General features: G+C 37.2%; 1 protein-coding gene across 1 annotated transcript in view; it reads right to left on the minus strand.

Annotated features, from left to right (window-relative positions):
- Positions 1-19,685, minus strand: part of LOC107091676 (tyrosine-protein kinase Lyn-like) — a 24,344-nt gene extending 4,659 nt beyond the window's left edge. Inside the window, exons 1-9 of the mRNA XM_015385741.1 lie at positions 19,523-19,685; positions 8,372-8,508; positions 8,001-8,040; positions 7,577-7,682; positions 6,047-6,145; positions 5,843-5,946; positions 5,614-5,763; positions 4,117-4,269; positions 627-809 (exon numbers count right to left, since the gene is read on the minus strand). Coding sequence (XP_015241227.1) covers positions 627-809; positions 4,117-4,269; positions 5,614-5,763; positions 5,843-5,946; positions 6,047-6,145; positions 7,577-7,682; positions 8,001-8,040; positions 8,372-8,503 — 967 coding nt within the window. The 5' untranslated portion in view covers positions 8,504-8,508; positions 19,523-19,685. The remainder of the gene's footprint in view (positions 1-626; positions 810-4,116; positions 4,270-5,613; positions 5,764-5,842; positions 5,947-6,046; positions 6,146-7,576; positions 7,683-8,000; positions 8,041-8,371; positions 8,509-19,522) is intronic.
- Positions 19,686-24,941: the final 5,256 nt, after the last annotated feature.

A 24,941-nucleotide genomic window follows, 5' to 3' on the forward strand; every position in this document is an offset into this window, starting at 1 on the left:
GGGCCATTTTGAATGGCTGCTACTGTAGTTCACAGTGATCTGAGTAGATTGAATGAATTTAAACAGTTTTTGTTTATTTTGCTTTAGAAAAGGACAATTCCATTTGGACAGTTACTTATTTTACAATCAACAGACTTTGTTTGTTTTCATTTATCAGTGACTAGGTGGAAACTATAAAAATGTTTGGATCTGGATGCTGGTCATTTACTCTGTGACCTTTTGAACATTTCATACCTACTCTCACTCACTTAATAATATATTTCACAACCAAAAGCCACTGATTTAATGCTAACTTTTTAGATTCTGCAATATTCAATTTCTAGAAACCTGGTTATGTGTCTCTGCTATTTAATTATATATTAGAAGTTGCTTTAGTTTAAGCATGGGTCACAGTATAACTTATTTCAGGACCGCTGATGTACCAGACAAGGGCTAGTAGTATGAGGTATTCAAAAAGTACTGTGGCATTACTACTTGGAGAGATGTACTGTAGATCATTAATGAACATTTAAATAAAAGAACATGAAATGGTTAATTAATTTGTTTGGAGCAGTTCAGGATTATGTTAATGAAAAAGGTTATCTTTGATAATAATTTATGGTGAAGGTAAATAACAGAGATGTTACCATTTGCCATATATTCAGTGATGATGTAGATCGGTTCTGTCTTGGTTATGACGGCATAAAGCCGAACCAGTCTTTCATGTTGGAGCGTCTTCATGATATTGGCTTCTTCCAAAAAAGCCTCCGGTGTCATAGTGCCAGGTTTCAGCGTCTTAACCGCCACTTTGGTTGTGTTGTTGTAGTAAGCTGGTGCCACAAAGCATGGCAAAAAGACACAAGGAACAGAGAAAACTATTAAAGATTTATAAATAAATAAAAAGTTTATTTATTCAGGACCTCCTGTTTTTTTGTTAGGATAACATTTTGATAGTTGGTAAGGAGAAATGCTTAGTTATTCAGTGCTAATCTGCACACTGTGTGTTGTGTCCTTTATTTGGCTGTAAGCTATAGTGAATTCCCAATTTTTGAAATGCAAACAGCTTAAATAAACAGTATGATTAATATAATGATAGTTACTCTGAAAAAAGTTCCAAAGTAAAACGTGTGTATGACTCCAAAGCCTGACATGAATGAGCTTCCTTTCAAAATAAAAGACCAAAGAGCACATAGATTGATGCAGAAAGATGGAAAAAGAGCTGGATAAAAGGTCAAGTTTTCAGCAAAGTGTTGAAGAGATGCAGGAAAAAAAAGGTAAATAAAGATTCAGGTAATAAAGTGCTGTTTTTTTAACCTTTAATTTAGAATAACTGCTGTGTGGATATATGCTTTAAGGCCTTTAATAAAAATAATCAATATAATCATATTGTGATGTTCACAATTGATTATTGATTATTGAACTCATAAAAATTCAAATGTTGCATCATGTAAAATATTTATATCTACTCTACATAGTTATATTGTGGGGTTTTTTGTGCTTATTTGTATGGTATTAATGGGTTCTGCAATAAATTTATATTTCACTTATAATAAATAATTATTAAACATAATAGTGTTTAAACAACCAAATAGGCTTGAAACAAATAATACATTAAAAAATGAAAGTACCAATTAAAACAAGTGAAAGCTAAAGAGGAAGTTTGTTAAAAAGATTTGCCTAATTTCTATTACAAAATCTATATGTATTACAGTAGTGTAGTTAACAGCTAATCTCTACTCTTGCACTTTTGGGCCAAATAGACATTCATAAGTTTCGTTCTTACAAAAAGCAGGAGGAAGCTGAATTCCTCACTTACCGATATCATTGACTAAGCTTCTCATTTAATTTAAGCAACTATGGTCATTTGGTGACATATGTGTCATCAACCCAATTGTGGTAGCGGAAGCTGTAATACTCTAAAGTCAGATCTTGGCAGGAAGAATGTTAAGGAACAGGGCCTTAAGGAACACATCTGCTTGAAAGTTTACATACCCTCCCATTAAAGAAAATGACAATTCATACTAGTAATTCAAATAGTAACAGTAAATAACGAAAAATACTAAATGTTAATTTAGTAAAATAGAATATAATTTTTTATGGCTTTTAGTATTAATTTTTTTTTTAAAACAAACTGTCTCAGACAAATTAAAGCACCTTGCTCATGATGAGCAAGGTGCTCATCATGAGCAAGGTGCTCATGATGCATAACAATGTGCTGTGTCCTAAGCTTTAGGAACTTTGGGATGTATTCATGTCTAAGTTTTTTCATGTAAAAACAAATACAATTTTTTATGCCTTTTGGTTATATTAGATGCTTCAGAACACTCAGATACCCTGAAAAATGCATAGCAAAATCTTCTCCCTTACAGCTTTTTTGAGCAAAGCATTTATCCCTGTTTCTCTGGGAAAAGAAGGACAGCTCAACTTTTAAATACTGGTTCACAAAATTGAAATACACGCTGAATGTAGAGATGGTTGATCACATCCTGAATGAACTGGAGGATTTTGAAATAATGAGTAAACTGGTGATCTCATTAATGGTGATGAAAGACTGTTATCTTACATAAAAGGAGGAGAAGTCTTGATTATACCCATGCAGCACCGAGGTCCAAGCAGTTCATGCTTTTAGCTGTGTTTATGTTTCTCTTTATCTGTGTTTAGCCAATCATTTTACAGGTTTTACAATAAAAGATACTGCTGTGAATCTGAGAATGCCTCATTCACCTCCAGTCTAAAAAACAAAGCTGAGAGATATACAGTCTAATTTAAGGAACTTGACTATAATCAAAAAGTCCATCTGTTTCAGTAACAGAACCAAACAGATTATTAAAGGTACACATATGAATATTTTTGAAGACTTTATTTCTGCCAATTAAGAGGATTTCTTCACCTGTAGTTCACATAAGCCTTAAAATATCAATGCAAATACGTCTTTGGGTTAACTTCCTCTATGAATACACAAGTGCTTTAATATGAAATAATAAGCACAGATGTTAGCATAGACCCATTTCAGAACATTCCCAGAAAAAACTATCAAATAGAAATGAGCACCAACGCAGATTCCTGCAAACTAAAGTTTTACAGCTTTACATACAACTTTGATGTGGTTTAGTGTGTGATCAACAGAAAGCAGCTAATAATTATGAAGTGAAAAGATGATTGAATTAAAGGCCCTATCCTTTCATTTCACACTTAGGTGCATTTTAGTATCGTTCTCTCATACAGAGATAAAACTGCTAGACTTGTGGTTGCAACATGACAAAATGTGTAAATATTCAAGATGTTTTAATATTTGATCAAAGCTGTTCAACAAGTAACAGGAGGAAGAGAATGTATCATTACATGGAGTCAAGCTTATCTGATCTGTTCTGCAGCTTTAAATTTATGTTAAATTAGAGGAAGAAAACAAATGAGTTTATGATAGACAACTTTGTTCCCGAAACACTAAAGTTCAGACCGCAATCCAATGACATTTAGAGACCCTTTGTCCGAAACCTGTTGTTATGATGCTTTAATTGTGGAAGTTCTCTGAGTTATATAAATTATTTCACCGAACTTTTTGCCCTGCTTTGCAATTTCACCCTCAGAATACCGTCTTTGCATGCATTTGCCTTTTAATCTGTAATCTAAGAGACGATATACTCCTTAAAGTGTTGTTTCTCTTGTCTTGTATTTTTGGCAGAGAGACATTTCAATATAATGCTTCTAACGCCAAAAGCAGAACCCCGCCTTTTTTTTTAAATACAGCATCATGCAGGAAGTAAGCACTGAGTGCCCTGTGGATGAGTTCATTGTTTTACTAATATTAGTTTGCCACAGCTCTAACACTCTTTTAGAGTACAAGGCATCGCAATAGGAAGTTCTCTAAAGCCTCAAACTGCTTATCAGTAACCAAATCAAAACTACTTCTCTTTTCTCTCTCTGAAGATCAAAGTTCTGGTGAGAAATGTTGGGTCCTATAGAGTGCTGACAAACGCCTTCACACAACTATTCCAGTGACTGATAAGTAAGAACAGCAAAAATATATGTAGACCTCTCTTCTCACCCTGCTAATTGAGTCTGGTCAATGGACAGTTAAGGTAAATTAATATTTCACATCAGAAGGTCTAATTATTTCGTCATTTCCCTTCTACTTACCCATCCAGACTTCTCCAAACTGTCCCGCTCCCAGTTTCTTCACCATCTTTATGGATTCTTTGGAAATCTCCCAGGCATCCTTGTCCCACGGCCTCTGGGCTTTGGGTTTTACACAAGGACGCTCAAGTTTACGACAAAGACCGTCTGCCTTGTCTGTAGGGTACAAATGGACAATACCTCCTTTTACTGTTTTGTATTTTCTTAATACCCCCTCTCTAAAGAAGGCTGCCCCTGACCAGAAACTAAAAACCCATCAGTCCTTTTGATATAAAACTGAAACAATATGGCATGAGCAAGCTTTGTAGGTAGGAAATGTATCAATATTTGTTTTTCTTTGAGTTTGGATGACTTTCAAACATCATTAACCTGAAAATTGGTTAATAAGAGTTCTTGCAGAATTCAACCTTGTAGGGGAAGGTTCTTTGATTTTGTTTCTACCCCATAATAAATTAACTCATTGTTCAATAACAGCATTTTTTTTAGAGAACTGAAACCTTAAGTAGAGAAAAGAAACAAAATCGCAGGAAACCTGGTGGGAGTAAAATACTTTTTCAGTTCACTATATCTAAAACTACATTATCGAGCAAAAAATGTTTTGTTTTGAATGTAGCATCTAAATCCATGTCCTGCTATTGAAGGTATAGACGTAGATATGCTGGTGAAGATTCTAAGTCATTCAGGTCATAGTCATTCCAAAAAAGTAAAAAAAAACAATACACTGGACTCGGCCTCCAAGCCTGAGGACGCCTCGCCTCCCATTTGGGGAGGCTTCCTGGATGGGAGGCGAGGCGTCTTCAGGCTTGAAAACAGACTCCAGGGATTTTTTTTTTTTTTTTACTTTTTTGGAATAAAGTGGAGGATTTTCATGAGTTTTTGAAAAGACCCGCCCTCTCTACTTTAGAAAAAAATGCACATGTACGACCCTGTTCCCGCTCCGGAGCGGTAACGCCTATTAAACGCATGGAACAGTATGCACAAGCCCAATTCTCCTCATGCAAGTTCTGTTAAAAAGTTGCTGTTTGCATCACTCATACTAGCTCATTTTCCAAAAGAAGATTTGCAATTTGTCTACCATGTCAGACTCACCACCAGTAAGTCTGACATGACGAGCACGTAGGACGGCCTTATGTAAAACTATAAGCAGAATAATTGACAATTAGGAGGACCACTTATTTTGATGATCCACCCGGAAAAAGAACATCCTCAACTATAGCTTTAATTAAACAAGAACCAAAATTGATAAGACAAATATTCTGAAATCCCTTTTTAATAATACGTTTGGGATAAATCTGTTAAAAATGACTCATTGCTGCTTTCAAGCTTTGAAAAGTTATTAGAAGTAGAGTCAAACCACTTTTCCAATCGTTGACTATGCCTCATTTTGATAACTGTAAAACATGTTATTCTCTGAGATGTTCTAATTCTGTTGATAGACAGTGACCTCACTTAGCTGTAATTTCAAGCCTTTTCCCTCAGATTCCCCCGATCAATACTTACTGTGGTAATGTTTGATCATGCTGCCGATGTCAGGGAAGGAAATTTTGGGAGAGATGTAAAAGCCGCCATTATCCAGCTTCCTAATTTTATAATGCTTTACTGATTCCATTCCCTGGACATCAACATCTCTTATAGACAGAGAGAAATTCCCTGTGGGGGAAAAAACAAATTTTAGATTGTGAAACGCTCACGCTGAAAGTAAAGGAATTTTGTGAGAGAGCTGTTGTACCTTTTGATGTTTCGCTTTCCCTGATTAGATAAGAGCCTGCTCTGTTTGCTGGTGCCAACAGCTGCCTCTCTGCATCCTTCCTCGTAATGTCTTTGAAAAACCACCTGTAACGATTCAGCAAAGTTTTTACTGCGTGATGCAGAGAAGGAACACAGCTGAGTTATGAAAATAACTGTTACGATCCTCCTACAGCATTAAACTCACTCTTCTGTTTCCATGGTGTCAACTTGAGCCACATAATTGGACGGGATGAACCCTTGTTTGCCGGTTGTTAGAGACTTTGCTTTCCACCAATCTCCAAGTCTGTAAATTAACATGAAAATGTTTTCTTACATTCATGCCTTTAGGGCAGATTTTCACATAGACAAAATTGGCCTATTGCTCTTAACCCTTTGAAGCCTAAACCATGAAATAATTAATTGAACATTTTAGTTTTTCAAAATTAGAATGTCATTGAAACTTATGAAAATTTTATTATAAGTTAAATTAGACAATTTGTTGCATCAAATTTGATACATGAGGCATTTCTTTATTATATTTTATATTTTTTTCTGTTCACTACATTTGTCTGATTGTTTAAATCAGTGTTTCAAGAACAAAAAACTTCACACCGATGATGTAGAAGGTTTAAAAAGTGTCAAATATGATACACTTGGCTTTAATTAAACATATTTTTGATAATATTTCTACCAAAAAGATGAATGTTGCTTCACCTTAAAAAGGGAAGCACCAGCTGACAGATATCATATCCACCTGCCAGGGTTGGTGCAGCCTGAGAGCAGCATGAGCACAGATAGTTTCTTTATCACCTGTACCCAAAATGTATTTGCATGTCTGGTTTATGGCAGATGGGCGCTCCCATGGGTGTTATACAGTGCAAGCTTTACACCATATTCCAGCCACACAACACTAGCGGTTTTTGACATGGAAGATTGATTTCTATTTCATAGCTTTTAATCTGGTACCTGCTTATCCAAACAGCCATGCTTATTAGAGGACTGACAGGAGGAACAGGGGTAGTGAGGGAGAACATGCAACTCCCAGCTGTTTCTATATTTTTAACTGCATTGCCCAACTAAAAAAAGTACTCTGGATAAACTTGATTCAATTGTCACCACTTGAAGCAGTTAATTTAAAGGTATGGTGGAGGATTTTCATGAAAAAAAAAACAAAAAAACTCCCTCTTCACTTAAAAAAAGCACATGCAAAACCCTGTACCCACTCCCGAGAGGGAACGCCTGTTACATGTGTAGGAGAGCAGGCACAGGCCCATTTCTCCTTGTGCACGCTCTGTTTAAAAGTTGCTGTTTGCATCGCTCATACAAGCTCACTTTCCAAAACAAGATTTGCAATTTTTCCACTATGTCAGACTCACCACCGGTAAGTAGAAACAGGGATGAGCACGTAGGACGGCCTTACGTAAACATATCACCAGAATGATTGACAATTAGTAGCACCACTTATTTTGATGATCCACCCAGAAAAATAACATCCCCCACTATACCTTTAAGTTGGAGCAGAATTTTATTTTTAGATAGTGTTCTTTTTACATTCAACAAAAATAATTTCCAAAGAAATAATTTCAAGAGCTCAAATCTTTGGTTATTTTTGTGAAAGCACCGCACTACAATGTCTGATCATGGTCACTTTGACTATTATCCTGACAAAATGTGTCAATGACTAGTAACATTTTCTTGTGCATAATAAGACAACATTAAAAATTAGGCTTCTTACTCTTCCAGGATTTTCATCTTTTCTCCTTTCTTGAATCCTAAGTCATTGCTATGCAAAGCTTCATAAGGATAAAGGGCGACCACCACTTTACCAGCTCCTTCTTTCTCTAAAACAGAAAGCACAGATGTCGACATGGTAAATATGTTTATCTACAATCATATAAAAGGTATATAGTAAAGAGTCTATGATAGTAAATGTAAACACAAGGAAGTCTATCTACTTTTTCTGAATTTTTATGAAAAAAATGGATTCCCTTCTTTGTTGTCAGTAGCTTCAATAAACCTGACTATAGATTATCAATGTTATCCTTCTCTAAAGGAAACTGTTAAATACGTCTCATCATTATCTTTTGCATTATGCAACTAAATTTGAAAATACAATTGCAATTCTTTAACCAGAGAAGGAAACAAAAGAAAGTAAGTACCGTTCATCTGGAACCTTTGACCAGGTAACAGGGTATTACCCTGTAAGAGAAAGCAAAACAGGATTTTTCTGATTAGTTTTTAATTGTTTTGACGCAGCTGTGAAATATTGTTTAACCACATTACTGATGTGTTCATTTAATTTTTTCAGACATCGTTTCAGAAAAGGAATTTCTAAATCCTTAGGAACTATCATTGTCAACTTACTGCTAACACTGGAACACGTATGCTCTATATTTAAAACTGAGGCTTCACTTTTTACCAACTTCTTTTCTAAATAGGACACATCCAAAATATTTCTTTTGTTTTTTTTTCAGTTGTTTGGACCTCAAAAAAAAAATCAGATTTTCTTCTTGGCTTGCTTTCTACTCACCTTGTTGTCTCGTGTGTTGAAGGTGGGATCCCTGACATAACGCGATGGATCAGATTGTGCAGCTGACTGTTTGATTTTCCCGTCCATACCACTCGCCATACCTCCACTGAGCGTTGATTTCAGACAGCCCATCCTGCCTACCAGGGGAAGTAAGAAGAGAGAACAGATGGTTAGATTGTTGCATATTAGCGATTGAAAAAAATTAAATAAATAGAAGAAGGCTTTCTAACAAGCGTCTGTGGCTTTTAGAAATGCACATCTGCATCCGCTTGCAACATTACGCACTACCACACACACACACGCACGGTTAACAAAGGGTGGGCAAGGAATTGGCCCTCTTAAATGCTGGTTCAGGGATCCATCAGTCACGTCCCATCTACCATCCGATGGGCTGCAGGGGCTATACGCTGGGTCGCTTCTTACCTTGGTTACCTTATAGGGTGATATCTCGTACCTGTCTGCCTTTGCATGCTACGCCCATCTGGAGCTCTAACAACTGCACACATCCTGGTAACCAACCCACTTTAATACTACCACAAAACACAAACAACCTATTTCTACTTAAATGTTCACCAACACCCAAACCCCCAACCCCCAATACGCACACATTTAGGTTCCCCTTTCTTTTCACTGACTTCCTTAATTTTTTATTACGTTTTATGACTTAATCAACACCCAGCACACACTTAGCCCTAAATGTAATTGAACATAGCCTGACTATTTTGATGCTTTATTTAGTCTGAGATTAAAACAATCAATTACGCTATTAGGTTTCCATCTGAAGTTATCCTTTTTAGTGAGCAAAGCTGTCTTGATTCATCAAGGCATCTGGCTTCTTCTCTATATAGTATGAAATGCAGCGACAATCGCTTTGGCTTTTTAGCTCTCTGCACATGGAAATATTTAACAGAAATATTGATGTGATTTAGCCTTCTTTGAGGTTTTGGTGTGTTTCATAATTGAATATAATATAATTGACCATTATCGATCTCACATTGGAGAAATTTACCTCTTCATTTACCGGTAACTCATCCCCTTGGGGAGCAGTGGGCTGCCATCGTGGGGCGCCCGGGGAGCAATAGGGGGTTAAGGGTCTTGCTCAGAGAGCCAGAGTTGCAGTCTGTGGGAGTGGGGCTCGAATTCAGAACTTCGGGATTTGCCCTAACCACTAGGCCGCCACTTCAATTCAATTCAGTTTATTTGTATAGCGCCAATTCACAACGAGTCATTTCTAGGCACTTTACAGTTCACCAGATCATCCAGTCAAATTGATTCAAAGTTTTCTATCTAAGGAAAACCAGTTGATTGCATCAACTCATTGACTTGAAGGCAATCCTTCACACTAAGCATGCTTGTAGCGACAGTGGAGAGGAAAACTCCCTTTTAACAGGAAGAAACCTCCAGCAGAACCAGGCTCAGTGTAAGCAGCCATCTGCCGAGGCCGTCTGGGGTTCAGGGAGACAGAAGCAGAGATACAAAAAGCAACTTTAAATGGCGGCCCCTTCCAGGAAACACACAGCCAGGCAGTAGAGCTCTGAGCCAACTCCCATGTCAGAGGCTAAATAATCTTGTGCAGGTTTATTTGACCTTTCCCCTTGCTCATTATTGTGATTGTTTGGTGCTATTTGTTTAGTTCAATTGTCAGAGCTTATTACCTGCTTATATTTGTTTATTAGGTTATAACTCAAACTTTTTAGCTGGTGGGTTATTCCTGTTAGGTCTCTGTCTGTTTTCTGTTTCCATTCACCTCTATTATCATCTATTGTCACCACATGAAAATTTTCATAAAGCTTACCCACCTCTAACCTTATTGTTTTCATGCAGTCCTCCACTTCCGCTTGGAATATTTAATACCAATCAGTTCTCTTTGCTGTTTGCCACAAAAATGCTTCTTTTTCACGGGACAGATTTTCTAATGTCTGCTCTCTCCGAGCATGCAAATTTTTATATTTTAAAATACAATTTGCAAATGCTGTTTGTTCTAAAGCTTGCTTGGACACTGTTGAAGAAAAAAAAAAGTCAACTTAGGAATTTAAACTCTTCCAGCTGTGTTGTTTTACATTAATCATCCATCTGAAACCTTTACTTCTTGCAATCAACATAGAGATAGAGATTAAATTCTGTTTTAATAAGCACCTTTCTTTTATTTTAAGAAAGTAGCATTAGGGAACAGAGAAACCCAATGTGGATGATGCTCTCCTCAAATGAGACCAGTGTTTGTCCCATGCAGGGAAATATAAGTGTACAGCTAACAATGGGCACTACCCTGAAAACACCTTTGCTGCAGTGAAACATTGATATATAGGAACTTGATCATACAACACTGAATACCAAGGATAATAATAGAAAAAAAAAAAAAAATGTATGTACATGAACGTGGCTTTTTTCCCCCAGCTATTCAAATGTCATATTTGAGTTGATAGTCTCTCCATGATCTTTGCGTAACTCGACCTGCATTTTATTATTTATCTTTTGTAATGCGGTTTGTTTTATTTAAATGTATGGAGGGTTCTTATATAGTTAATTATTTTGTTTTCTGCTAATCGTTATCACTGACAATTATCTGTTTTATTTCCTTACTCCCTTGCAGTACAAGACCATAAAGACAATAAATACTTTTTTATAACGTTATGCTTAATGGCTGACATTCCCACTGAAAATGTCCAAGTGATAAAGTTTGGAATAAACGTTCCAGTAAGGCATGTAATGAGGAAGAGAGATGTAAGCGTTTTTTCTCTTGTTATCAACATCTATCCTAACGCTGTACATGTTCAGCAAAAATAGATATTATAACGCCTCCGTCCTTTATCCTAAACTCCTGCTTATTTCTAAAGTATGATAACCAATGTAAACAGTCAAAAAGAGTAAGCCTTATGTAAATTTTACAGAGATATAATGTGAATTTATTCTGCACATGCTGAATGTTTATGAATTTATCACATGATGATATAACAGATGGTAGAAAGGTGAAGGTAATGGCCCTACCAGCTAAATCTGACCCAAAGATCATCATAATTTCCCTGAACAGGGCTGCATACAAGAGATTATTCAGGTAATTTGAGAGATTTGACAAACTTTTCGAAGGTAAAGAGAGGAAATATAAGAAATTCATGATGTCAGCTGCTGAAAGACTCCTACCAAAGAAAACTTGGATATGAGCAACTGTACAGAGCTTGTGACCATAGATCCTGTATTTAAATGATTGTTGAAATGCTCTTTTATTTCCTAAATGTCAAAAACAACATAGTTATGCAAACACAAGGTGTTAACTTTGAATAAAATCGTTGTCTCTGATGCACAAAGTCAAATCAACAGTCTAATCTTTCCATAAATCTAACTTTACGCCAGGAGCTTCAAAACTAAAACTGATCACAGTTGAAACGAAAGAGCAACATGGGAACTTACAAACTTCTGCTTTTCAGGTGTTTGAAGTTCTACATTTCTTGCCATGTCGCTATGAGTCAAACTCTGACTAAAGACTGAATAAAAAAAAAACTAAAATGCTTGAGAATTTAGGTCAAAATATGTCAAAATTTACTCGTCAACCGCAATGTTCATTTTCAACCAAAAAAACCCCAGTGTGTATTTTTAGATTTTGTCTTTTTTGTTCTTCCGTTATCAAACACAACACTTTGTCAGGTATGTTTTAGAAAAACCGGACCTCTAATAACAGAGGAACATAAAAGAGTATACTTTATTTTCATTACTTTGTTATTTTCCCTTCAGCTCTAATCAAATGTAGCTGCTTCAGGTGAAGCAGATTCTGCTCAGTAAACAGGAGCGAGACCGTCCAAGATACAGCTACTTTTTGTCATGTTAATGGTTTATGTATTTTAGATTTGATTAATTTAAATTTGATATTTTCTTCCTACAGTGTCTGGACTGCTCCAGTCAAATAATTTCAGAGAAATGGAACATTTGCTGCAGCAGTTTTCTCTGCTTTAGTTTCATGGATGTGGTCTTTGATTAAAATATTTCTGCTAACCAGAATCATGGCCACAACCTACCAGCAGCGTTGTTACATTTAGTAGCATTTATACGTGTCAAACTGGACACAGCTAGTTGCCGGTAAACATGACAACAAATGACCACACAATCCAAACCAAAACCACCTAAACTAAAGGTTTCCTGTTCTCACATATGAGAAAGGACTGTTCTCTTTTATCATGGTCTTTCTGTATGCCGGAAAAACTAGCACATGAGGTCATTAAGTTATAAAATTTAATTAAGACTGAAGCGTTTGATAGAAGGAAATAACCTGCAGTATTTTTATTTTTTTTATGTCTGTATAGGCAAATATCTATTGATAATAAGGGAATGAGATAAGCATGTCCTTGGAGAAGAAGATCTTAAATCTAGGAAAAGCTCCTTCAGGGAAAATGTGCTATTAAGGAAGCAGTTATATGATGAAAATCTGTCTAGACTTAAGGAATTAAAAAATAATGTGTTGTAGGAGCAGAAGTCACAAAAATGGTTCTCAGTCATCTAGGTCATAGTCATTCGAAAAAGGTAAAAAAAAAAAAAAAGAAACAAACAAACAAAGTCTAATGGTTTTTATGTTCGCTGTACTGATAGCTGAAATAATTGCTCACTTCACTCACCTGCCTAACCCTCCCTGGTTACTAATTATCATTCATCTTATCCACCTGCTCCTGCTGCTTCATGTACAGCTTAGCCCAGCTATCGGGGCCAGATCTTTGTTTGTTTGTTTGAGTTTTTAGTTTGAGATCATAGTTGATTTCCATGGTTCATGTGCTCGTTTTTGGAGGCCGGTGGTTTGAGAAGGTTTTTTTGTCTTGGTGTTTCCTGCTCATGTCCTGGCTCTTATCCAATGAGCGTGCCCTGTTCCTGTTTTGGCTCAAAGGAGGGCGCTAGCTTAAAGTTCCATAGTTTTCCTGATGTCACGTTGTCCTGCCTCTCAACTACTGAGCCTGCCTGTTTGGATCTGAGTGTTTCTGACTGACCTCGCTGTTGGACTCATGGAAAACTGAACCTGCCTGAACGGTCTGTGAAACCCTGGATCTGTCTGTTCCTGTTTGGATCAAAACCCCTGGTCAGGCTACGGAATCCTGGATCTCAGAACGGTCCTGTTCTGAACTGTTCCCCTGACCTGGATCAGATTCCTGCCTGTTCACTGGGGCCGCTTTATCTGGGACACTCTGGGCGACTCCCGCCGCATCTAGTTGGAAGTCCATCAGCTGGATCCTACCTCCCTCGAGAGGATGGACTGAACTGTTGAACCGGGTAAGTGACTCACATGGATAATCATCTTCTGTCAGATTGTCGTGGTCACTTCCCTGTGTTTCTCTCCCTAACTACAGTAGGGTGCTTTTGAAGAGTGGTGCCCTGCAGCCACTGCAGATCCACAGCTCTGCATTCTGCTGTTTTTTTATAAACATTTTCCCACTGTCTGTTTGCCTGAATACTGGGTCCCTCTGCCCCATTTTATCACAGTGGTTTTGTATTTTTAACATTTTTGGAAGGCACAAAAAGTACTCAGAAAGAAAAGCTTGGAGTTTTTTTTTACCCAGCTGCTAGTTTGAGCATGTTGGTTAATTTAACCGGATTATTTTCTTTGAATTGGGTATTCTGAGAAACCAATTTCCTAGCTTATTTCTGTTGGGCATGGAGTTATTAGCTTTTGGGTTATTTCAGTAATGTTGTGTTGGCTTTTTTTTTGGACTACCCAACACCTTGGGTGGAAGTTCAAGCACGCACAACCAGAACCGATCCACTAACTTGGTCTCTACATCATCTGACGAGACCAAACCGGCCAGACTCAATTCAGCACAAATCAAGGTTTAGAATAGAATAGAATAGAATAGATTTACTTTATTTATCCCAAGCTGGGAAATTGTAGTGTAGCAGCAGCTTTACACATAGTGACAGTCACAACACAATAAGATAAAGAAAAAGTAAAAAAAAAAACACATAACATCCACACGTATTTATATTATAAAAGTACAGTGAACAGTCCTAAGGTGCAGTGAACAAATTATAAATAATGTATTAAAAACATGAAGTGCAGTACAGTACAGTGCTGGTTAATATATGCTGAAACAAGAGTTTATTTTTTATTGTACAATGTGATGGCAAATGGCAGGAAAGATTTCCTGTATCTGTCCCTTCGACAGCGGAGCTGGAGCAGCCTGTGAGAAAAGGTGCTCCGCTGTCTGACCACTGTGTGGTGGAGAGGGTGCTGATCATTGTCAATGATGGATAAGAGTTTATTCAGCGTTCTCCTCTCCACCACAGTCTCAAAAGACTCCAGCCTGAGTCCAAGTACAGAACCTGCCCTTCTGATGATTTTATCAAGTCTGTTGGTATCGCTGGCTCTAATACTGCTGCCCCAACACACAGCAGCAAAGAAAATGGTGCTGGCAACAACAGACCGGTAAAAGATCTCCAACATCTTGCTGCACACATTAAAGGATCTCAGCTTCCTCAAGAAATAGAGTCTGCTCATCCCCTTCTTGTACACAGCCTCAGAGTTAGACCTCCAGTCCAGTCTATTGTCAGATATCACTCCCAAGTATCTATGGTCCTCCACCTCCTCCACCACCTCCCCCCTAATCCGTAGTGGCTGTGAAGACCTCTTCTCTCTCCTGAAGTCAATCACCATCTCTCTGGTCTTGTTGACATTCAGCCTCAGCGGTACTCAGCTGTTTGGTTTTTTTCTGACCATATAGACAACTTTAAATTACTGTATAAAGCTTCATATACTTGTTAAGATGTAAGTTGGTGAGACACTGTTGAGCTTCAGGATGTTAGAAAGTCAGTTGTTAGCTGACAAGGTGATGAGTCAGCGTTATTTTCAAGTTTATTCATAGGATGATTTTATTCATATTGAACCACCAGTCCAATCAACATACATACATCCCCACTAATATCTGGATAAATGTCAGTCAAGCTCAGTAGAACCAACATGCATTGTGTACTGTAGCTATCAACACCTTTCTGGAATAAAAATTGCTGGAATATGTGAACATTATTCTTGTCAGTTATGTTACTCTGCATTGACCTTTTATCATGGATTATATGATTTTTAATCCATTCAGGGGTCCGTAAGATTACAGTAGATTTTTTTCTTTGGTCTTTTAGGAGACTATACCTTTGGGAAACACCAAAATCAAGAGTTTTACCTAAACTTTAACTCAGAAATAAAATGGAAAACTCTCAAAGGAACCCAGAAACCACCAAGTTAAACCTTTTCATCAAACAACGTAAACCCAAAAAGCAGATTCTTTGCACAACATGGACTGAGGATGACATCTGAGAAAAAGGCCTACCGGTAGATCAACAACCTTAAGCTTAACTTGAATACCCAGCAAGTCAAACATTCAGATGAGAAAAATATGGAACTTAATCATATGAAAAATATTTGGAGGAGTCAAAGGTTGAAAGGCTGAGATTTAAAAAACAAAAACAGTATCAGATGTTGGGCATTGTAAAGGTAAACCATCTGCCTTCTGTAAAGTTTGAGGAGCTTTGCAAACAGTAGAGCACCTGCAATTCTTCCTCTTCCCCTTTCATAAAAAAATAGACGGTTCAAAGTTTGACACAGTTCAAGCAGGACAGTAATCTGGAACACAGAGCCAAACCGTTTTTAGATTTTGATTGCGGGTACGTTTATTAAACTTTTTTTAAAGGTAAAATTAAAGCCTACAAGTTTGGTCTTTGGTTGTAAATCCATCAGTTTGAATAATTAATATACCCTCTGCTGTGGTTACAATGTTTTACTCTGTTCATGAATTCCCTAACTAAAACTGAATTCTCAAAACACTAAGCGCATTTAGAACGATGATTTAAAAAGATCACAAGTGAAAACTAATAAAACGAAAACATAGGAAGGTACGCCGTTATATAAAATGAAGTTACAAGTTTTATTATCATTCCACCTTAAAAAAAAGAATGATTGCGATATTCCATGAGAATTATTAGGAAATGCATTTTGCTAAAAATGATGAGTTTGCTAAGAACATGACAAGTTTTCAACAAACTCGTGACCAAAACGGATTGAAAAAATCTGTACAAACCTGACTGTGCTTTTTTTTAGCTTGTGAAAGAAAACATGAAGACATACTTAAAAATCAATGCAACAATAAGATTTATCACTAGAGCTGTAACTTGCACAAAGCAGGCAGTTAGTGAGTTTTTATTTGGACCCACTAGTGACTAGTAAAGCACTATTTGAATCCAGGCAATTTACCATCATGTGGCAGAATATTGCTGCATTGTTGTTGCTAAAAATGCATGCTGATTAATGCTACCCTACTTTAAATTCATTAAAATTTGAATTAAATTCAAATATATTTTATTAATCCAAAAGGGAACTTAAATGTTGCAGTAACCCATGCGTTATTTTTTAAACAGGTGTTGTAGGTGTTGATAGGTATAGGCAGGAAGGATCTTCTAAAGCAGTCTGTTTTGCACCAGATCTGGAAAATCCTCTTACACTGTTTTCTTTCAAAAAATCTTCTAAAGAAAATGCTCCCTGTTGTCCATAATGTTCTTTACTTTATGAAGAATTCTTCTTATGTTTTGTTTTGTTTCAATGTTTTAATCTGTAATAAAAAAGTTTCTCATGTCCTCTGGCCTGACAAAGTGAGCGGGATTACAAGAAAAAATCTGGAAAAGATCAGATTTATTGGAAGCTCCATCTAATCATAAGGATTTTTTAAAGGCTGCAACTACATAGCAACACTTTTAGAATCACATAAAGTGACATTGTGTTTGTTTTTATAGGGCTTATTTCCTGTTAATGCAGAAGCCACGTAGACCTTTACTTCATCAATAAGATTGAGTTGTGTCCTCATGATGTAGTAAGGAAGGAAATAACAGTTAACAGAAAAAGTTCTTAACTAGAAAAAAAAACTTCTCAATGTAACGTGGCTAAAACACCACTTACATTTTTATAGAAGACAATTTATAAACAAATGTGCTCCATTTGTATATAAATATTTTTTTCTTTTCAGTCATGTTTCTAACCACATCACACAAATGCATTGGAAAATACTTAATTTCTTTTATAGTTAAATTATGAAAACACTTCTTAGATTTCTGTTAGACAGAACTGCTCATTTCTGATAAAGTGAGCTAAAGTGGTTTAGTTGTTCACAGATATGATACACTTTGTGATAATTGGCATCAATGCAATTTGCAGAACAAATATGCAAAAGGGTCCCTTCTTAAGGGCCACTTTCATCAATTTTCCTAAATACATCAGGTTATGAAGGACTAGAGGTTGTTAACCACAGGTACGCTGATGACACACGACTTCCCATTCTTGTTTCACCATATAATATTAAACCTCTGTTTTCAATCTATCTAATGGAATTGTCTCTGTAAAGTGCCTTACAATGACATGTGTAATCAATTGGTGCCATATAAATAAAATGAACTGAAACCCATTTTAATTACATAAAATTAGATAAGTCAGAATTTACTTCATTGCCACTCTATATAGAACCATCCATTATCTGACATGCTTATCCCAAGTGGGGTCACAAGGGGTGCTGGTGCCTATCTCCAGCAGTCAATGGGTGAGAGGCAGGGTAAACCCTGGACAGGTTGCCAGTCCATTGCAGGGCAACACAGCGACACACAACCATTCACGCACACACTCACACCTAAGGCCAATTTAGAGAAGCATGTTAACCTAACAGTCATGTTTTTGGACTGTGGGAGGAAGCCAGAGTACCCAGAGAGAACCCATGCATGCTCAGGGAGAACAAGCAAACTCCATGCAGGAATCAAACCCAGAACCTTCTTGCTGCAAGGCAGCAGTGCTACCCACTGCACCACTCTATACAGCAGCAATTTACAACAAATGTTGTACATCTCTTCATAAAATAACAAATTCATATACTGAATTACAGTAATTAGTTGTTCCATCTAAGCTGAAAGATTTAGTCAGTCAGTTACACACAATTTATTTAACTATGTAGTTGCGCCGATGCTTACATTTTATTCTTCTAATGTAGTTCTTATTCATAATGTGGTTTCATCTAAGTCTGTTCTCCAATTATACTGTAGAGCGCAGTGTATGTTCTTATTAACAGTACTGTAAAAAATAATCCTGTCATCTCCTTTATAGACACCATAATTAAAACATTGCACTCTGTTAATCAGTACTATAACTGGTCCATTTTTGTCACGGTGGTTTCTACAGTTAAACACAACTCAACTTAACAGAAAACAGTAAAAAAAATTATACATAGAATATATACTGGTAGGGGGGAGGGGTCTATCTGATTACGTTGGGGTGTTTTCCATTACCAAACCTCTGCAAACATATAATTTGGTGCAAATAACCCAGCATAACCTAAATTAGTTTATTTTTATCTCAAAATAAGAAAACTTCAGAAATCTACTCAAGACAACTACATTTATTTTTAAAGGAAAACAAAAAACATTTGATCTTTGAAGTATAATAAACTAAATCACTGGATTTAGTAAATCCTTGACCTGATGACGGAACTGAGGGCAAAGGTCCATCTTAAAGGTGTACACACTGCAAATGTTTCCTTTTTCTGACCGCCTCAAAAAATGAGGTGTTCCCATAGTTAAAGTTTTAATCAAACAAACAGGTCATTGAAAATATTCACACAGAAGTTTGCACAGCTAAGCTGACCAAACTCTCAGTATTTAAACAAAAGATAGAGGAAGCATGTTTAAACAAAGGAGTGCAAGAAAGAGAACAAAAGCATATAAAAAGAAACTTCAGTAATTAAACCACAGAAAACGCCAGAAAAATGGCTTGATTCTCTGCATGAAATCCCAGGGAGGCATGCAGCAGGGTTGGCAGGCTTTTTTCACGCTACTGCTTCAGTGCTTCTGCTATATTTTTAACGCAACAGGCGGTAAACAGCCGGAAACTGGGTGTCTTCAGCTGAAGCACACCCCCTGTGCCACACCGTGACCAACACATTAAACTCCCCTCAGACACACAAACTCAGCGGCGCAGAGAAATAATATAGAGGAGATAAAAAAAAAAACTCTTGCTGGTATCTTTGACTTTCTTTGACATTTTAAGTAATCAAAACTGACCAAATCTAACATCTCTAAACAAGGATATTGATCTTCAAATCCAGCTGCATAAGGATGAAATTCTACAGATAAAAGCCCCATATAACATGAAGAACATCTTACCTCTGTATCTCTATTGAAAGAACAGTTAACCCAGTTTGGAGAAGTTTCCTTTCCTTATTCTAGTCCAAAGAAATGCCCTTCGTGCTTTTCCTTAAAGCGCTGACACTATGAACTGACCCACACACACATACACAGTTTGACAAGTGGGTCATGCGGCCGTGGTGGACTGCTGCTGCAGAATGAGGAACTTAGAGGAACTGCTCGGGGATTTTTCTATCTTGCCCAAACTTCCTGGTACAATTGTCTAATGATTATTTGCATAATCAGCAACTGACACATGCAGACATTTTCAGGCAGAAACACACAGACACAGCTGTCTGTGTTTTTAGAAACTGGGCATTTCTTATAAGAACTGCAACAAAACATCTAATTTCCCTAAATGGAAGATTTTATTTATTTTTTCAAGCCACAGTCCTTTGCACTTTTCCAAACTTTCTTTGAGCACAAGAGAAAAATTTAATGTAGGGTTTTTATTTAATAGGTGAGAAGAAAGTATAGCATGGCTTGGAAAATATGACGCATGGTTTTAAAACTATTTTTAAATCATACAAGTTAGGTTTCCATCTGTAGTCGCCCCCACCTTGGTTTACTATCCCTTAATAAAATACAGTAAAGCTCATTTCCATTTAAAATCACGTAATGGCTAAAGTACAGCGTACTTCCAGGTTCTTCAGAGAACGTTGGTGAACAAGCAGCAGAGTAGAGTCAAAGAACAATCTCCAATAGGCTCTGAACATGACACAGAGTAACATCCAATCCATCATCTAAAAAATGGAAAGAGTACATCCCAACTGCCGATCTACTCAGATATGTCCCTTAAAGAGGCCAGGCAGGAATAGCATAAACACAAGAACACAGTGAAGGCGTTTATGGTCACTAAGGGGGAAGCATCTAATCATCTAATACTGTACAAAAAAAACTCCCAAGGCTCAGACCTGGTGGAAGAAGCATAATCCTGTATGGATGCTTTTCTTCAGCCCGAACAGAGAAGATGTTTATAAATTGGAAAAAGGATAGAAATAATGGCAGTAAAAGAGAAGTTAGAATTACAGGCTGCAAAAAAAAAACAAAAAAAAAACAATAATAAGTTAACCTTCCAACAAGACAACAACTCTTAACATAAAACTTGAGATCATTGTATCATTCCTGCAATCTTAAAGAGTCACTCTCCTTCATCCTCATAGTGTATCGCTTCGATTTCATACCACGTTTTAGATGTTAATTTGTTGAACATCTTTTTTTATAAATCCCTTTAAAATGCGTTGAAGTTTGTGTTTGTAGCCAAGGCATCATTTAAAAATGTACACCTCTGAAAGGCACATCAACTTCTTCAACAGTGCAACCTGCTGGTCAGGCTGGAGAACTGCAACAACACAGGAAACTTCCTTTTTTTCATTTCTTTTATTGATCCTTTGTTATTGTGTTTGACAAAAATTGAACAAAAAATGATCACAAATGAAGAAACCATGCAAAACATTGAATTATGAAGAGCTGAATTGAAACAAACCTCACAAAAAGAAGAGCTACTGTCATTGAAAAAACAGACAACCCTAGTTTTCTTCCTTTTTTTTGCTCTAAGGGTATAACACCTGAATACAATAAAAAAAAAAAAAAACAGGACCGTATGTGACTGTAGTGAGAGAAGACATGCAGATTGGTCTGTGTTAATAATCCGCATGATTCAGTTCTATACAAGTGAGCAGGACTGTAAGTTAGCCAAACGTTCACACAAACAGTGTTCCTGGAAGCTCTGCTGATAGTTGCATATTTACATTTAGAAGTAGTTTGTCAGATGCACTTACTGATCCGCAGTGCTGAGAGGAAGAAGAAAAGACTGACACCTCTGCAACTGCAAACAGCTTTGATATATGGCCTGTGTAAGTCAAAGCAGTCATTAATCTGTACTTCTCCTCTCAAACAATAAAAATCATGTGTTTTACTCTTTGAACCAGGAAAAAGGTTGACATAAACAAGCAGTCTGCAGTAAAATAATAACACTTAGATAACCCCGAACCGCCAATCAAGACGCACCAAAAAAAAGAACGAGACAGTCATAAATTTGATTCCTCACAGAGAATAAAGCACATATCATCTCAAAGGTCAAAGAAATCACAGTAGGTTTTATTATCTTTTAGAAATAAGGAAGTGTTACTAACTTTTATTACACTGCTGCATGTTCACATGCAGTTTGATGAGAATGTGGCCTGCTACAGCTGCTTTTATTTAGCTGATCTGCAGTGAAACCTAAACAAATACTATGGCAGGACTAAAGGACTCAGAGGGGGGAGAAGGGACACTTCTAATTCTAATTTATTGAGTCTAGGTTACATATTTTAAATCTAATTTGGCAGTATAGGTTATCGAAGTGCAATTTCCATTCCTACCAGCAGGGGGTGACTCCTTGAGAAAGAAAAATGGAAGTCAAATGTTTTTTTTTAAGTCCGGGAAGAGATGAGCACAACCTAATCTAATATCTTACATCACTAATGTCTTTATAGTTTGAAAAGTCTGTTTCTTGTTATCGTCAAAATAGCAAGATGTTTCATGGTCCACATTTAGACCAGCGTACAACAAAACAGACCTTTCAGACTCTCTGACTAAAGGAAGATTAAAGAAGTTGTGATCCAGACCCTACAGTAGCTTTTCTGTCTGTACAATGTTGCTTGTAGCTTTGTGAGTCAACATGATTCATGATCTGACCTCGGTTTAACAATATCAGCAATTATTTTTAACATAAAGCCAAACCCACAGATATAGTTGCATAAACATCTTTCCATTAGCACCTAAAAGGTCACAGATTTGCACTTTTATGCTATTTTGTATATAAAATGAGTTCCCTGAGTGTGAGTTTAAAGCCAGGATGACAGCTCCGCTGTGTTCAATAAGACGCATGTTTGTTTGTTTTGAAGCTTGCTCCTGTAAAGCTTTTAGATCCTTTTAGGTTATATGTACCACAAAATGCTTCATTGTTTTAAGAGATGCACCAATGAACAAGACAGACAATAAACAGGGATGTTTTCCACTTGCTAGCCAGGTATAAAGGTCCAAATTGGACGTTCTTGGTCTTTCACCATTTTTATAACTTCCAAAGCGTTCCAAGAGCTGCAGAAATATATTTTGGCCGGGGATCCTTTTTTATGCTTTTGAAGACTTGAGCTTGTTTTTTTCTTTTTCCGTTTACTAAGCAGAGTCCCTAAAGAGAGACTTCTCTTCTTCGTCTCAAACTCTTTACTAAAAACCGAGCACATGCACCGTGACAAACTACTCAAGTAAGGCTGTGATGACATTGTTATTATTAGAAAGGTGCAAAAAGAAGGATGAACATTTTAAAGGACACGTCACATTACCTGCATACTATTTCTTGAGGAGCTTCCTGTCGTATGAAACAGAAACATATCAGTGTAAATAGATTTACACACCGTTTGAGTGCAGCTAAGTCCATAATTATCTGCTTTAGGTCAGTTCAAAACCCATTAACTGGCAATAGAAGCAGAACTGCTTCTATTGAAGCTACTCTCACTGTTAACTATTGTACCTATTTCAGAACACACATCAGAACCTGGCCTATTTCCTTGGTTTTCTATTTGTCCTTCCGTGTGTGTCTGACCTCAAAGACCCAAAAGAAAAAATCAGTTTGAAAAGAACTACCGAGTCATTATCTTGTGCACTCCTGGCATTGGAAAGCCTCAGTCGTTCCATTTTGCAGCACTGAGTGATCACATCTCAACATCTCAGCAGGAGTGAGGGCTCTGGCTGAAGGCCTATAAGCAGTGATGCCCCTAACCTCCAGCCACCGGGCCTTTCTGAGGCAACAGATTCACTGCTACAGAGGCTGCATTGATCTGTCCGCCAGAAGGAGAATGTAGCAGTTTAGCTGTTCCTCTGAGTCGCCTCCCGCTGGGCCGAAGCAGAGGAGCTGTGACTGTCCTCCATGTCTTCTTCATCTGCAACACATAGTAACACTGAATGTTAAATCAAAGGAAATAATAGACGGTTTGTGGACATCTGTAGTTGGTGGAACTACTTGATGGAGAAAGTTTGGTAACAGCAGTTTTTGAATCTGGGTAATGGAGTTCAGAGATGCCAATCTTGGCTGATCCTAAATTCTAATGATCTTTATCCGACGTTATGAAATGTTTTTAAAAAGTGTAGATGATCACTATAATACATAAAAAAACACTTAACAATGATGTGAAAACATTTGAAAAGAGAACAAAAACTTAAGCAACACTTTATCATGTATACCTCCACATCAAGGCAGAAAAACTCCCCAACTGTTAATGATAAAAGCTACATAAATCAGCTTTTCAACTGTTCCTGTATGAATCACCTCTCATCTGACCCACCTGCTCCTGCCTCTATTTAAGCTGCTTGCACCCTGTCATCAGGGCCAGATTAGTCTTGTTCTCTTTAGCCAGTGGTGAGTTTTTTAGAGTTTGTTGGTGTTTCTGACTTCCTGATTCTGACCTGTTCTGCCTCTCAACCACTGAGCCTGCCTGTTCCCGTCTGAACGGTCTGCCTGACCTGGCATCGGACTCCTGGATCTCTGAGCCTGCCCGTTCCTGTTCTGATCTGTTTGCCTGTCCTGGCTTCGGACTCCTACATGTTTCTCTGGGGCTGCAGCATCTGTGACACTCTGGCCGGCGCCTGCCGTATCTTGTTGGCAGCCCACCGGCTGTATCCTACCTTGTCCTCTGGGCATGGACTTAACTTTTAAACCAGTTTAGTGACTCACGTTCATAATCTTCCGGCATTATATTTACATGGTCACTAACCTGTGTTTACTCTCTCCAGACTTCCCTGCCTCAGATGCCCTAGCCACTGCAACTACAGTTTTAATTAAACTCTTTTTGAATAATCCTACTGCCTGTCTTGCCTGAATACTGGGTCCTCTGTTCTGAGCCTTGATAGTTCAAAATATCCACTCGAATGGACAGCAGAGGTAAGGTCAGAGAAAGAGGTAGCATGACTAGGACAGATACATTGTCTGACCGCGCCCTAATATGGAGCTCAGAGCATGATTATGACGAAATCATAATGGGTGGCATCTCTTCTAATAAAAACCTTTTTTTATTTATTCAGTTCTTTGTTATCTAATATTTTGAGCAATGAAATGACAATAGTAAGTATAGTTCATATTACGACAGAGGTACTAATTTATTACACATGTTTTTCTTATTACTACATTGATGGCTGATGAAGGCTTTTGTGATCAGGTACAGTACTCTCCACAAGCTTACCTTAAAATAAATAAAGGATTTGTTGCCTTAGCAAAATCTTACTCTGACAGTTTTAGGATTTTCATTTTATTTCCCTTGTGTATTATTTAATTTCCTCTTTGGGATTGATTGTCTTTTTAAATTGAATTGAACTGAAATAACATCTTTAATATAAGTACCGTATTTTCACGACCATAAGG

Source organism: Cyprinodon variegatus, unplaced genomic scaffold, assembly GCF_000732505.1.
Source record: "Cyprinodon variegatus isolate N-32 unplaced genomic scaffold, C_variegatus-1.0 Scaffold347, whole genome shotgun sequence".
Classification (NCBI taxonomy): Eukaryota; Metazoa; Chordata; class Actinopteri; order Cyprinodontiformes; family Cyprinodontidae; genus Cyprinodon; species Cyprinodon variegatus.